The following is a 16,143-nucleotide window of genomic DNA, read 5'->3' on the forward strand; positions in this document are numbered from 1 at the left end:
GAGGACCCAGATTGTTGGGGGCAATAAGCTGACTGTAATAATGCCACTTGGGGGTGTGTGTGAAAGCCCTAATAAGCAGGCATATACATAGAATGAAGGCTATTGCTAAGCTTGTAAGCCGCCCTGAGTCTTCGGAGAAGTGCGGGATATACCGGTAAATGGAATTAAAACAAATAAATAAATAAATAAATCCCCATTTGCTTTTTTGCAATCCATTTTATTGTTATTAACATTGGATGTTATTATTTCATATTAGGAACATTTCAAAACTGGACTACTACTGTATAAGAAATATTTTCATTTCTCTATCCTAGATCTTCTGCCTCCCTTGTCTTTGAATGACCTTTGAATTCTGTATTACGTGAGGGGTAGAAAACAAATCTCTGTGTTTACCTCAACATTCTAGTCCCTATTTTGGTGACACTGGTCACTGTTTTCAGTCAATTAAGTAAATCTCAGATCGCTCGCTAGGTGCAGGTTACGATGTAGGATTATCTTTAGTTGCGTCTTCTCTGGTTTTCATGACAGCTGATTAAGGACAGGCTTTTAAGATGTTTAAAAATACCATATCTTGCATGGGACTGAAATATCCCTTTATCAGTGTACTTCAGTCTTCTCCAATCTAGTATCATAGTGAAGCAAGATGTATCTCCCAAACTGGCTGGGAATTCTAGTATCTTTAGTCCCAACAAATCTGTATGGCACTAGAATAGGATAGACTAGTCTTTGTCAAGATTATTCAAAGTATTCATGTTACCCCACTACCCAAATCCATTCATTCTCCAATTTAACAACTTCCTAAGCAGTATAAGCAAGGATGGCATACAAATTTGTGAAGTGTTCCATATTTTTAAAGGGGGCACCAATGCTCAATGGTTTAGTTTACTTTAGTTTAGTTTTATTTGATTTCTATACCGCCCTTCTCCCTAGGGACTCAGGGCGGTTCACAGGGCATATATAAATAACGGTACAAAAGTTAAAAGGAAATTAAATCAATGCCCAGTTAAAAACAATAATACAATACAAAAAACACCAAATTTAAAACCCATAATCCCCCATCAGGCCAGACCAGCTAATTCAAATAAGTGGGTCTTCAACCCGCGACGGAAGGTTCGGAGGTCTGATGTCATCCGGAGCTCCACCGGCAGTTGGTTCCATAATGCCGGAGCGCCCACAGAGAAGGCCCTCCCCCTGGGGGCCACCAGTCGGCATTCCCTGACCGGAGGCACCCTGAGGAGGCCCTCTCTGTGGGAACGCACAGGGCGGAGGGGAGTTGACGCCGGCAGCAGGTGGTCCCTGAGGTAACCCGGACCCATGCCATGTAAGGACTTGAAGATCATAACCAAGACCTTGAACCTCACCCGGAAGACAACTGGTAGCCAATGCAGCTCGCGGAGCAAAGGTGTAACATGGGAGTACCGGGAAACTCCCAAGACAACTCTCGCGGCCGCATTCTGTACCAGTTGGAGCCTCCGAGTGGTCTTCAAGGGAAGCCCCATGTAGAGAGCATTACAGTAGTCAAGGCGAGAGGTCACGAGCGCATGAGTGACCGTACACAAGGCATCCCGGTCCAGATAGGGCCGCAACTGGCGCACCAGGCGAACCTGGGCGAAAGCCCCCCTAGTCACGGCCACTATATGATCTTCCAGGGTAAGCCGTGAATCTAGGAGGACTCCCAAGTTGCGAGCCCTATCCACGGGGGGTAAAAACACCCCCCCCCATAGAAAGAGATGGAACATTTTGAATGTCCCGGGATGCCGGGATGTACAGCCACTCAGTCTTGTGAGGGTTGAGTTGAAGTCTGTTCCTCCCCATCCAGACCCGAACTGCCTCCAGGCAACGGGACATCACAGCGAGGGCATCACTGGGGTGGTTTGGGGTCGAAAAGAAAAGTTGGGTATCATCAGCATATTGATGATACCCAACTCCAAAACCACGAATGATCTCACCCAGCGGTTTCATGTAGATGTTGAACAGGAGAGGCGAGAGCACCGACCCCTGAGGAACTCCACAAACGAGAGACCTAGGGGCCGATCTCTGCCCCCCTGCCAACACCGACTGCGAGCGTCCCAGGAGATAGGAGGAGAACCACTGAAGAACTGTGCCTCCCACTCCCAATCCCGAGACGCTGCAGCAGGATACCATGGTCGATGGTATCGAAAGCCGCCGAGAGGTCTAATAGGACTAGGACAGAGGAATATCCCCTATCCCGAGCCCTCCACAGATCATTCACCAGTGCGACCAATGCCGTCTCCATGCTGTACCCGGGCCTGAAACCCGATTGGTAGGGGTCCAAATAATCCGCTTCATCCAGGACCAGAGGGAGCTGATGCGCCACCACACTCTCGACAACCTTCGCAAGGAAGCGAAGGTTGGAGACTGGACGAAATACAGCTGGGTCCAAGGCAGGCTTCTTGAGGAGAGGTCTCACCACCGCCTCCTTCAAGACGGTGGGGAAATAACCCTCACTCAGGGAAGCAGATATAACCGCCTGGAGCCAGCCTCGTGTCCTCTCCCTAGCTGCATAAACCAGCCAGGAAGGGCACGGGTCCAACAAACATGTGGAGGAGCTCAGCCTCCCCATAATCCTGTCCACTTCATCAGGGGTCACAGAATCAAACTCTTCCCAGGTAACATTGACAAGACCGCTCGTGTCCTGATCGCCAGACTCTGCCCAGTTGGAGTCCAAACCGGTCCGAATCCGAGCGATTTTATCCGACAGATGTTGACTAAATTCCTCGGCACGACCCTGCAAGGGATCCTCCCTCACCTCCTGATTAAGAAGTGAGCGAGTCACCCTAAACAGGGCGGCCGGGCGATTATCTGCGGACGCGATGAGGGTAGAGAAGTAGTTACACCTCGCCACCCTCATCGCTGCGAGATAAGACCTAATGTAGGTTCTTAACCGCAACCGGTCGGGTTCGGATCGGCTAGACCTCCAACAGCTCTCTAGACCCCGTTTCCGATGCTTCATCTCCCGGAGCTCCACGGAGAACCATGGAGCTCGCTGGGATCTGCACCGGGTCAGGGGCCGCAAGGGTACAACCCGGTCAAGTGCCTCAGTGGCTGCCCTTTCCCAGGCTTCCACTAAGGCATCCGCCGAGCTGTGAGCAACGGGGGCAGGTGGGGACCCCAGCGCCACTTGGAATCTATCAGGATCCATTAAGCGTCTGGGGCGGTACCATCTAATTGGCGCCGTACCCCCACGGCGGGGGGTGGCAAAACGGAAGACCATCCGCAGGAGATGATGATCGGTCCATGACAGGGGCATAATAAATGGAGAGCCCCCACCAAGATCATCCAACCACCGTCTAGATAAAAAAATCAGGTCAAGGGTGTGACCTCCCTCATGAGTTGGTTCAGAAATTACTTGCGTCAGGTCCATGGCCGTCATGGAAGCCATGAACTCCCGAGCTAGCTCAGATGAACCTCCCAGGGATGGTAGATTGAAGTCTCCCCAAACTATAAGTTTGGGAAACTCAACCACCAACCCCGAGAGAATATCGAGCAGCTCGGGCAGGGCTGCCGCTGTGCGACTAGGCGAAATGTACACCAGCCGCAAGCCCAACTGCGTCCCAGAACCAAATCTCACAAAGAGAGACTCACACCCGACTATCTGAGAAACGGTGGTCTCCCGCAGATATAAGGTCTCCCTAATAGTGACCGCCACTCCCCCACCCCTACCATGAGCTCGTGGCCGGTGTAGCACCCGGAAGCCTGGTGGGCAGAGGTCAACCAAAGGGACCCCACCCTCTGGGCCCAACCAAGTCTCCGTGATGCAGGCCAGGTCCGCATGCTCACCCTCAACTAAATCCCTAACGAGGGGAGCTTTGTTGACCACGGACCTGGCATTCAGATACACCAGCCGGAGCTCAGGAGGCTGCACATCCTCGCTCCCGGGACCTCGGGGAAGAAGCAGAGGGTCGGAGCGCCTCACCGCTTGCAAGTAGCGGAGATGGCCCTCCCGGTAGCGATACGGCCCCCTGTCTATCCGCCTGCTGCCATTCCCCGTCGTGGGAATTGGTAATCCCACGACCCGCTCGTGAGCTCCGGAGACAACGACACCCTGTTCTCCCGCCGCGCGGTCGGACCCAAGTCTGGCCTGAGCCATGGTTGATTGGCCACCCCCCAAAGCCAGACAACCCTTATCACCCACCCCTCTCCCTAACCCTATAAAAAATTTAGATAAAAAAATGATCAGAGGCCTTCTATTAAATTTATATTGACAGCCCCTGCCCCTGCCCCCTGCTGAGCTTTTCAACTGGAAAGCTGACAGCTCATGCTTGAGCACCGTTCAATAGGATGAGCTCCTGTTCCTGCCCCAGCTCTTGCCCACCTAGCAGTTTGAAAGCATGCAAATGCGAGTAGATGAATAGGTACCACTTCTGTGAGAAGGTAACAGTCTTCTATGCATCTTTGGCATACAGCCACGCTGGCCACAGGACCACAGAAAATGTCTTTGGTTCCCTCGGCGAAGAAATGCAGATGAGCACGGCACCCTGGAGTTGGACATGACTGGACAGGGAATCCTTTACCTTTTAAAAAGCAATATTAGTCCTAAATTATATAGTGGGCTAATATTGGCACCTGCTGTGGAGAAAACTATCCTTTCTAATTCCCGGATTACTTTGATGCTATACTCTTACATTTAGAACAATGACTACCTCTTTCTTTAGACTTTGCACCTAGGAAGCGATATCTTCCCAATTTAGCGAGCCTAGGAAATGCTTTGAATATGTTGTTTGTTGTTAGCTGCAAAGTTGTGTCCGACCCATCGCGACCTCATGGACAACATTCCTCCAGGCCTTCCTGTCCTCTACCATCTTCTGGAGTCCATTTAAGCTCATGCCTACTGCTTCATTTGAATATGTAGAATTCTATAAACACATAACTTTTTTTTAAATGTTATAAAATATGTAGTTTATGGGATATTGCTCAGGTTGAGACATATGATATAAGATACTGTCATGGGGAATCTGAAAAGCTGCTTTGTTTAGCTTATTCCGCATTTTAGTTTTTCTGACTGAGTACCTACACTTTTTAGTGTCTGCCTTGGTTATTCACCCCTAGGCCTTTCCTTACACATTTCTTACACATCTATTTTTCTTTCCTTCAGCATTTTAGAAAACTCTGCATGTATTTTAGAAAACTCTGCATGTATAACTCTGCTAGACTCTTCAGATGACTTCCATATTTTCTTATGATAGGAATTGCTCACAACTGCCCAATCAGCATCTTGTTTCACAGGATTTACTATACTTCCTGAAACCTTTTTTTTCTTCTCTTCAGATTTCCTTGCTATTGAGTCTAACTTAACTTTTGTCTGAGTTAATCAAATTCTGCTATTCAGAAAACTATTTAGAAGGATGGTAAATGCAGGAAGATGCTCAAGAATGTTGTAGGAGATTTTTAGAATGCTAGATTCCGCCCCCCCCCCCCCCGGATAAACATAGCATGTAGCATAAAAATACTCAGCAGTCTATAAGAGTGGGGAGATCTCCCTAATTCCATTCGTTTGAAATCAAATAATGCTTAAGTGAAGTACATTGAATTTTTGAGTTAATGGTTTGGGTAAGTATTTCATAGAGAGCCAGTTTGGCATAGTGGCTAAGACATCAAGCTAGAAGCCAGGAGGCTATGAGTTCTAGTCTAGTGGGTACAAAGCCAGCTTAGTGACCTTAGGCCAGTCACTTTCTCTCAGTCCTAGGAAGGAAGCAATGGCAAAGCACTTCTGAAAACCTAGCCAAGAAGACTGCAGGGACTTGTCCAGGCAGACTCTGAGAATCAGACATGATTGAATTAAAGGAAAAGTAATTGATAAATTCAAGATAGATTCAATAATGTACCATTAATATTCTTATGTGAAGGAAAAAAATTGAAGGATAAAAGAAAGATGGACCTTAGGTTGTGAAATACTGGGGAAATTTCAAAATTAAATGTGACATGTGAGATTTTCTGTTTGTGCAGAAAATCCTTTGAAATACATTTGAGGGGAAAAATGCTTATCTCTTGATATTTCTTTTGTCCAGTAAAACCATTACACTGTGGCCTTGCTGACATGATTTACTTCTTCAGGTAAATTATGTTTTATTAGCCCAATATAACTAGACTGAGTTTAACCTGATTTCTGAGTTGAGATGGTGGAGTCTGTGGTGCTGTTGTGTCCACAGCTTGCTAGCATGGCCTCAACAACAACAACAACAACAAAAAGTGGCACACATGATTCAAATATCAATTTTGAAACCTAAAGCGACCTAGAACAGTTACCCACTTTCTTTACAATCATGTCTTCAGTGCATTATACATTCCAAAGCCAGGGAAAGAAGTTTCGTGATAAATTGGCATTCTGCTGCATCTGAACTAAATGGCCTATCCTGCCTTCCCTTGCCTGTCTCGGTTAATGGACAGTATTGTAGAGTTATCTGAAGAAGAAAGAGGCAGCCAGAAGTTGAAAAAGCCAGCATTGCTTTGTTTATGTTGCAACTAACAACAACGCAAATATGGGGTTTGAGTAGGGTGGAAAGTTTCATGACCGTTTCCCCAGATTTGGGCTCCTGCACACTGACATTATTTTGAGTGGGTCTATGTGGTCCATGTTATATACTTCAGGTGTTTTTTGTTGTTACAATTAAGCTATTTCATACTTTATTATAATTTGTTCTTTCTTGTTTGATTATTAGCTATGTCCCTATGAAAACTATTTTGAAGTTGTGATTTCCTGAGATTCCTAAATGTCTTCTCCTGAGAGCTAGAAAGATTGTATTTCTCTGACCTGGCTGGCCTCTTGAGAGGTATCTTTCTGCTCCATTTTTTTTCCTGTAGGATTTTCCTAAATATTAGCACTGAACTATATTCCTTTCATATTTGCCCTAGTTTTCTGTGACTAAAAAGAGGTCAGTTTGGGAAGGAACGATGCTAACTTTGGGAGAGCCCTCAGATGGCTGATTTTTCAAAGTGCTTTCTTGATGCTGCATATGTGTATTAATTCCCTCATCGTGTGAGATTTAATGAAAGGAAAATAAAACTTTTCAATGAACTTTGAACCTCTTTCCATCTGAACCTGGTACAGATCTTTTCATTGGGCCATTTAACCACTTCATTGAGCCATTTATCTCAACGACACACCTCACAACCCCTGTTGTTAGGTAATATGAGTAATGTGGCTACAGAAGCAGACTGGCTAACTTAAGGATCCTCTAGCTTTCTTGACTAGTCTCTTCGTGCCCTCTTCGCTTCACCACTTTTACTTGAAATCAAGTCCTAGTTAGGATACTGTCACAAATCTGAGGTACACAAACTTTTGAGAAGGATTAAAAGGATTATTTCTCCTTGGGTAGGCCTCAAGGAGAGATTTTAAAAACATTATGAAATTAACTTGTAGAAAAGGAGTCGCCCTGTGCAAAAAACTTCTCATTATAATACTAAGAAACTTTTTTTAAAAAATGAGTGCTACTAATTGAAAATTTAATGATGTTGCTTACTTTATTGAAGCTTGCAGAGTGTTTCTGATGAGACAGGCAGTATGTTTTTGCTCAAAGAATGTTTTAACTCATTTAATACTCCTAACTTCGGCAGATGTTGTTGTGAGGGAATCTAGGGAATGTGTAACTTCATAGTTATGCTCCCAGTCATGTAACTATCTTGAGGTGCTCAGTCCGCCATAGAATAGCAACAGTTCCTTGAGTTTTTGCAAAAAAATCAAATATAATTTTTGTCCCATAGTTGCAGAAGGAAACTTGGGGGGAAAAGAAATCACCCAATATTTCTGTAACTGAATTAATCTTGGTAATTAGAGGGGACAGTAACTGAATATATAGACTTGTGCAGATAGTCCTTGACTTACAACTGTCCCAGCATCCCCACGGTCACATGATCAAAATGCAGGTACTTGGCAACTAGCAAGTATCTATGACCGTTAGAGTCTTAGAGTCATGTGGTCACCATTTGTGACCTTCCCAGGACAAGCAAAGTCAAACTGACCGCAGCAAAACTGGTCAGCTAAATGACTACATAACTGCATTGCTTAGCAATGGAACTTCTGGCCCAAATTGTGATTGTAAGTCTAGAACTATCTAATGTCACATCCAGTCTAAACATCTGAGAGATTGCAACCATGACAATAATAAAAGCAAAAGGCAGCTTTACTTGGAACAGCTTAGATCCTGCGACAATACCTTTAAAGCCATACAATAACGTCTGCCTATCTCAGGTCTAGGGAAAGGACTCGATAGGTGGGTAAAAATGCCAAATCCAGTCTAAACATCTGTGTAACCAGTGGTGGGATTCAGCCGGTTCGCACCACTTCGGCAAAACCAGTAGCTAATTTTTTTTTGCCCAAGCCCAGAATGGAGTTCCGGAAGTGGCATCCACACAGAGAACTGGTTGTTCACATATTTGAATCCCACCACTGTGGGATTAATAATAAGTTTCCAATTTTGCAACCATGATACTACTGCTGCTATGTTTATTTTTTATTTTATTTTATTTATTAATCATGTTGTCCATCTTGCCTAGGGGCGACTCTAGGCGGCTTACAATCAGTAAAAACTATATAAAACATTAAAACAATCAATAGCAACACTAAATTTAAAATTCACAAAGATGGGAAGGAAAGGAGCAAGATGTACATAGGGAAGAGACATAGTTTTAGTCCATTAACCATATTCAGAATGACATGGGCCATTTGGCAGAACTATCTCACCTCAAGGAGCATGATGTTTCAGGGCATCAGAGCCGTGGCAGAAAAGGCCTTACTCTTGTCCCCCCACCCCAACCAGAATTCCTTGACCAACAAAGTCTTCAGCATGCCCCTTCTGCCCATGTGCGTTGGGTGGGCCAATCCCGTTGGGGTGATATGGTTCCTCAGATAACCTGGACCCATACCATGAAGGGCTTTAAAGGTAAGAACCAACACCTTGAATTGGACTCAGAAACAAAGTGTCAACCAGTGCAGCTTGCAGAACAGTGGTGTAACATGGGGGCCCCCAAGAATCATCTGTGCGACTACATGCTGTGCCAGCTGTAACTTCTGAATACTCTTCAAGGGTATCCCCATGTAGAGCATGTTGCAAGAGTCCAAGTGTGAGATGATCAGAGCTTGAGTGGCTTTAACCTTTATTTACCTCCAAGAGTGTCTATGCAAGGCAAGCTCCTGCACAACTGACTTTGAAAATTCTATATTTGCCATTTTACATAGGCTATAGTTTTTAGTGGGATATTTCTGGGACTTTTAGTACACCCTTGAGCATTATACATTTTCATCACTTGTTTTCTGCAACATGCTGCCTTGCATAGTACAAAATTAACATCTGCACGCACACAGCTTTCTTCATTTAAGCCTACAGCTTTTATAAGTGATGAGAGATCAATAAAGAGTTAAGAGTGAAAATCACCCCAACCTCTTTTGCTAGTACTGGGAGAAATAATAGTTGTCTGATTTTTCAACTGTACTAAGGTATTCTAAGTTACACGGTTCTCTTATGATGCTCTTTTTATTAATCGGTTATGCCCTTTCTGGTTTTTCTCTCTCTATTCTAGGTTCATTAAGCTGAGGAGCTTAAACCTTTCCAACAATCATTTAGGAGATTTCCCTTTAGCGGTGTGCAGCATCCCAACTTTAACCGAGCTCAATTTGTCCTGCAATGCACTCAGAAATATACCAGCAGCTGTTGGAGATATGAACAAGTAGGTCTATACTGAAGTTGGTAAAAGCGGTTCGAATCTCAGGCATGGCAGCTTCCTTCAGTGGGTTGTCAATCTGTGTTTGGTTGTAGAGAAAAGAATATGACCTGTGCCTACAGAAGGGTTAGTGGGTTCCTCCCATAAAGACAGCCCCTCTAGAGCAGTGTCCCCGAACCTTTTGAGCACCACGGACCGGTTCTGTGGAGAGAGGTTTTTTGGCAGACCGGAGGGGGGCGTGGTTTCATGTACTGCCTGCATCCCGCAGATGGGGCTTTGCTTGTTTGCGTGGACCGGTTTCTGGCATGCCGTGGACCGGTACCATTCCATGGACCGGGAGTTGGGGACCCCTGATCTAGAGAGAATGTGAACACTGATTGGGAGCTTAGTTGAGGAGCAGGAACACCCGGAATGGATCCTGCTGAATGAGGGTGATCGACTTTCCTTCCAACTCCGTAACTTGTCCCATCTCATAATAAGGCTGGGGTGGAGATCCTTGATCTAGTCCTTGAACTAGATTTGAGATCCTTGATGTTGAGCCTGAAATTTAAAAGCAATCTGGGTCATGACATAAATGGTTGATTAATGACCTAAAGTTTCACAAGTGATTTTTTTTTTAAATTTCTTCCTCCTTCTTATCAAAAGTTTACAGACCTTCTTGTTGGATGGGAACTTCCTCCACAGCCTTCCAGGAGAGTTGGAAAGGATGCATCAGCTTAGTTATTTAGGCCTCTCTTTCAATGAATTCGGTGACATTCCTGACGTCCTAGAGAAACTTACTGCTGTAGACAAACTCTGCATGTCTGGAAATTGTATGGAGACACTAAGTTTGCCAATACTAAGGAAAATGCCACACATAAAACATATAGATTTAAGGTATGTATCATCTGAGAAAAAGGATATGTGCATCAGTGTCAAATGACTGTTTTAACTGATGATTGCAAGCCAAAATGGATTTATCTTTATTTTAAAAGAAATAAACTATTTTCAAGACACTAGTTGTGATTAGTGTATACTTTTGAAACATATGACTAAACTTACCAGCTAGAGTTTTCCTTGCCAATAACCTTGTTAGTTTCCTTGCTTTTTTATTCATATGGTGAAGTTCTCAGCTGACTTTTGATACAATTCATCACTTTAGGGCAAGATTATTGCTTGCTGTTATTAATTAGTTTGTACTCACAATTGAGAAATGTATTAAGCAGAAATATTTACTATCCAAATTCAGGGTTGCTGACTTATTCAGTTAGATATTAATTCACCTGAGCGCTTTTTTTCCCTTTGACGACAGATTTCTCATGATGAATTGGTTCTGTGGGAACTCTCATTATTAGCCAAAGTGTTAGATTGCCTTACCTTTTCTTGACTTCTTAAATAGGCATAGAAATTCATTCTGACCCCTGACTAGGGACAATTAGCAAGATTGTTGAAAACTTTGGGAAAGATGAGAAAAGAGAAGGCTAATATAGCTCATCGTTAAAATATTATATCATATTATTGTTAAAATATAATTATTATGCAGCTCCTTGTTAACTTTTAAATGTGTGTAGTGGAAACTTGTAGAGAATCAGAAACTCAGAACTTTATAAACTTTTCAGGACATGGATAACAGGCCAGGCAGTTCTCCCTTATCCATATTTGTATAAGATGATACATTATTCTAATTTAATTTTGAGAGGCTGGATACAGCACACAGGGGACGTTTTGAACTTGAAATAATCATATACATTGGAGCTATGTTAATTTGCCCAAAATTTATAAGAAAGGTTGGATTGCATCATTTGATTTCCACAATTTTTGCTGAAGTGCTACAATTTGTTTTTTCTGGTTGCAGGAATAACCGGCTTCTTAAAGCACAATTAACTCCTTTTTACTAGTGGAAGTTGATTTCATAAAGAAGATATGTACTACATTTTAGGAAAAAATAACGCAATATGCTTTAATACGATACAGTCATTTTCTTAGTTTTTTTCATAACTTTTCTTTCTATCCTAAAGCAGTGTTTTGGTTAGGCTAAAAAATTTAGTCATCTATCTCGACAGTTTAGCCCTGAGAATTAAAATTCAGAAAAAGTTCAGTTGGCCATTTCAATGGCTTTCTAGAGATAATTTTTATTTATGTAAAAAGTCACAAGTTCTCTTTGCTTATTTGTTTGGGGTTCAGTTTGAACTGGTTTGGTGCAAAATCTGTCCTACTCTTTCAGCAATGAACTTTGGATCATGATATTATCACTACATACATAGAGTTATGTAAAAAAGAAAAAATCCTCTTTGAGTTCTATGGTTTTATGTATCAGGACATGGTAAAAATCATCTGGTCCTTGACAGTTCTTAAAAGTAGGTAAATACAACCTCAGATGATCAACAAGACAGACATATTACACCATGTCATCATTTATTTACATACAGGTGAAATTCAGAAAATTAGAACATCATGCAAAAGTTCATTTATTTCAGTAATACAACTTAAAAGGGGAAACTAATATATGAGATAGACTCATTACATGCAAAGCAAGATAGTTCAAGCCATGATTTGTCATAATTGTGATGATTATGGCGTACAGCTCATGAAAACCCCCAAATCCACAATCTCAGTAAATTAGAATATTGTGAAAAGGTGCAATATTCTAGGCTCAAAGTGTCCCACTCTAATCAGCTAATTAAGCCATAACACCTGCAAAGGGTTCCTGAGCCTTTAAATGGTCTCTCAGTCTGGTTCAGTAGGAATCACAATCATGGGGAAGACTGCTGACCTGACAGTTGTGCAGAAAACCATCATTGACACCCTCCATAAGGAGGGAAAGCCTCAAAAGGTAATTGCAAAAGAAGTTGGATGTTCCCAAAGTGTTGTATCAAAGCACATTAATAGAAAGTTATGTGGAAGGGAAAAGTGTGGAAGAAAAAGGTGCACAAGCAGCAGGGATGACCACAGCCTGGAGAGGATTGTCAGGAAAAGGCCATTCAAAAGTGTTGGGGACTTTCACAAGGAGTAGACTGAGGCTGGAGTCAGTGCATCAAGAGCCACCACACACAGACGGATCCTGGACAGAGGCTCAAATGTCGTATTCCTCTTGTCAAGCCGCTCCTGAACAACAAACAACGTCAGAAGCGTCTTACCTGGGCTAAAGAAAAACAGACCTGGTCTGTTGCTCAGTGGTCCAAAGTCCTCTTTTCTGATGAGAGCAACTTTTGCATCTCATTTGGAAACCAAGGACCCAGAGTCTGGAGGAAGAATGGAGAGGCACACACTGCAAGATGCTGGAAGTCCAGTGTGAAGTTTCCACAGTCTGTGTTGATTTGGGGAGCCATGTCATCTGCTGGTGTTTGTCCACTGTGCTTCATTAAGTCCAGGGTCAATGCAGCCATCTACCAGGAGATTTTGGAGCACTTCATGCTTCTGCAGACGAGCTTTATGGGGATGCTGACTTCATTTTCCAGCAGGACTTGGCACCTGCCCACACTGCCAAAAGCACCAAAACCTGGTTCAATGACCGTGGGATTACTGTGCTTGGTTGGCCAGCAAACTCGCCTGACCTGAACCCCATAGAGAATCTATGGGGCATTGCCAAGAGAAAGATAAGAGACATGAGACCGAACAATGCAGAAGAGCTGAAGGCCGCTATTGAAGCATCCTGGTCTTCCATAACACCTCAGCAGTGCCACAGGCTGATAGCTTCCATGCCACGCCGCATTGAGGCAGTAATTGCTGCAAAAGGGGCCCAAACCAAGTACTGAGTACATATGCATGCTTATACTTTTCAGAGGTCCGATATTGTTCAAGGTACACTCCTTGTTTTATTGATTGCATGTAATATTCTAATTTTCTGAGATTGTGGATTTGGGGTTTTCATGAGCTGTACGCCATAATCATCACAATTATGACAAATCACGGCTTGAACTATCTTGCTTTGCATGTAATGAGTCTATCTCATATATTAGTTTCCCCTTTTAAGTTGCATTACTGAAATAAATGAACTTTTGCACGATATTCTAATTTTTCGAGTTTCACCTGTATTTTAAAAAAGTCAAGCTAAGGACCAGATGATTTTTACCATGTACTAATAATACATAAAACTATAGAACTCAAAGAGAGTGTACTTTCTTTTTCATATGACTATATATTCATGTAAAGCTTTGCCAATGGTAGAAAAATTGAATACTGGAACAGCCTTGTGTTATTCATTCTCTTTACTCTCTTTGCCATTTTTTCTTTACTCCAAAGAAACTTATAATAATGTTTTAAATTCTATACATGTTGGCATTTTCCCATGAAATTCCTAAATCTAATGTGGGTCAGCATTTCTTTGTTGTGAATATGGATAATCCCTATTGAATCATCAAAACTTTAATATGTCTTCAACTGCCAGTAATGTTCATCAGATACTAATTCCCTACATTATTGTATTAAGACAAGTTAGAAAGCCATCATTTTACTAGTCTTTAAACTTGTTATAAACAAAAAATAATAAACACTAAAAATGCATTTGAGAGTCGATCATTTGCCTTGGAACATTAAAGTGAGCAATGGATAATTATGGAATGTATCTGACTTGGATGGTATTAAAAATAATTGGGTATAGAATACAAAATAAGGAATTCTCACAAATCAGTGCGAACTTTTTAGAAAAATGCAAGTACAGTATAACTAGAAAAATAGAACTTGGTCTTTTTGGCCAAGGATACTTTTAAATGATAAATGAAAAGCCAAATTTTTTTTTCCAGACTTCTTTAAAAAAAGAAAATAGAAGAGAGGCTAAATAACTGATCCCAGCTCTTTTTTCTCCCCTTCCCATTTCTATCCCAGGTTAAATGTGATTAGAAGGTTGATGGGCGATGAGAGTGACTTCCTACATCATGTGACCCAGCTCGATCTTCGGGATAATAAGCTAGGAGAGTTAGATGCAAGCATCTTCAATAATGTTGAAATACTACACTGTGAAAGAAACCAGCTGGTAACCCTCAAAATCAGTGGATACTTGCTTAAAGCCCTTTATGCCACTTCAAATGGTATGTTTACTTTGAAGGTAGTTCAAATAGGAATTGATATTCCCAGTCTTTTCTTCTTGTACTGGATTTGTATGCAATATTACGTTGTGGATGAATCCAGTCTTTTAACCATCTGGCTTTGCATAAAACATTTAGCAGCAGAATTTTGGAAGCTTGTAGAGTGGTGCTTACATGCTCTTTTAGAGTGCTGTAAAGTGGAAATCCTTGGGATTTAAATGCAAGTTTTAAACCTTCCAGAGTGTCTCACAAATTCCACGTATTCTTTGTGAGATAAAATGAAGTGACTGTCCTAGAGAGAGATATGTATAAATTGTATACGAGTAGTCTTGAATTTAAGGGACGCGGTGGCTCAGTGGGTTAGGATGCTGAGCTTGTCGATCAGAAGGTCGGCAGTTTGGCGGGTCGAATCCCGAGTGCCGCGTAACAGAGTGAGCGCCTGTTACTCGTCCCAGCTTCTGCCAACCTAGCAGTTCGAAAGCATGTAAAAATGCAAGTAGAAAAATAGGGACCACTACGGTGGGAGGTAACAGCATTCCATGTGCCTTTGGCGTCCAGTCATGCCGGCCACATGACCACAGAGACGTCCTTGGACAAGCACTGGCTCTTCGGCTTTGAAACGGAGATGAGCACTGGCCCCTAGAGTCGGAAACGACTAGCACGCATATGCGGGGGAACCTTTACCTTTACCCCTGAATTTGGTCACTAAGTTATGCAGTTATTAATTATATCATCCTGCAAACAGACCCAATTTTACTACCATTTTCCCCATGTCATTAAGCAAATCACTGCTGATGTTAAGTGAATCACACAGTTGTTAAGTGAATCCCATTGTCATTAAGCAAATCCGGCTTCCCCAGTTGACTTTGCTTGTTCGGAAACCATCAGGGAAGATGGCAAATCACGATCACACGATCACAGATGCTGCCACCCTTGTGGATCTTAGCTGGTTGCCAGGTGCCTGACTTGCGATCATGTGGTTGCAGGGATGGTACAGTGATCGTAACTCCAAGGGGAAGTTGTGAGTTTTCCAAGTTCATTGTAAACTTCAAGACAGGGTTAAAGAAATGGTCACAAATCAAGAACTTATCTATTCCACTGAATAATAGTATTCTAATCTACAGATTTGGTTTGTTGAGGTAGAGAAGGCACCCTGTCAATTTTTCCTCATTAGAGTCCTTAATATTTCTCTTGTGTTCCATTTATATTGACAGGTGGTGAGATGTTTACTGAGGTGTCCGTTTCTACTTCCTTGTTCTCTTTTTCCACTTTTTGAAAAGAATCTTATTTCTTTCATCAGCCAGTTCAGCTTCTTCTTCTTTCTATATAGTGGTACACGGAAAGTCTCTGGACAAATGGTCAGCCTGCATAGCCCCAACTGGATAGTAGGTGGGACAAGAGGTTCTTAAGACAGACAGACAGACAGACATACACACACACACACACACACACACACACACAC

At 42.7% G+C, this 16,143-nt stretch overlaps 1 protein-coding gene across 1 annotated transcript in view; it reads left to right on the forward strand.

Annotated features, from left to right (window-relative positions):
* Positions 1-16,143, forward strand: part of PHLPP1 (PH domain and leucine rich repeat protein phosphatase 1) — a 159,280-nt gene that overhangs the window by 107,217 nt on the left and 35,920 nt on the right. The window contains exons 5-7 of the mRNA XM_083358092.1: positions 9,538-9,684; positions 10,324-10,554; positions 14,482-14,684. Of these exons, the coding sequence (XP_083214218.1) occupies positions 9,538-9,684; positions 10,324-10,554; positions 14,482-14,684 (581 nt within the window). The remainder of the gene's footprint in view (positions 1-9,537; positions 9,685-10,323; positions 10,555-14,481; positions 14,685-16,143) is intronic.

Source organism: Vipera ursinii (assembly GCF_947247035.1).
Source record: "Vipera ursinii genome assembly, chromosome: 3".
NCBI classification, from domain to species: domain Eukaryota; kingdom Metazoa; phylum Chordata; class Lepidosauria; order Squamata; family Viperidae; genus Vipera; species Vipera ursinii.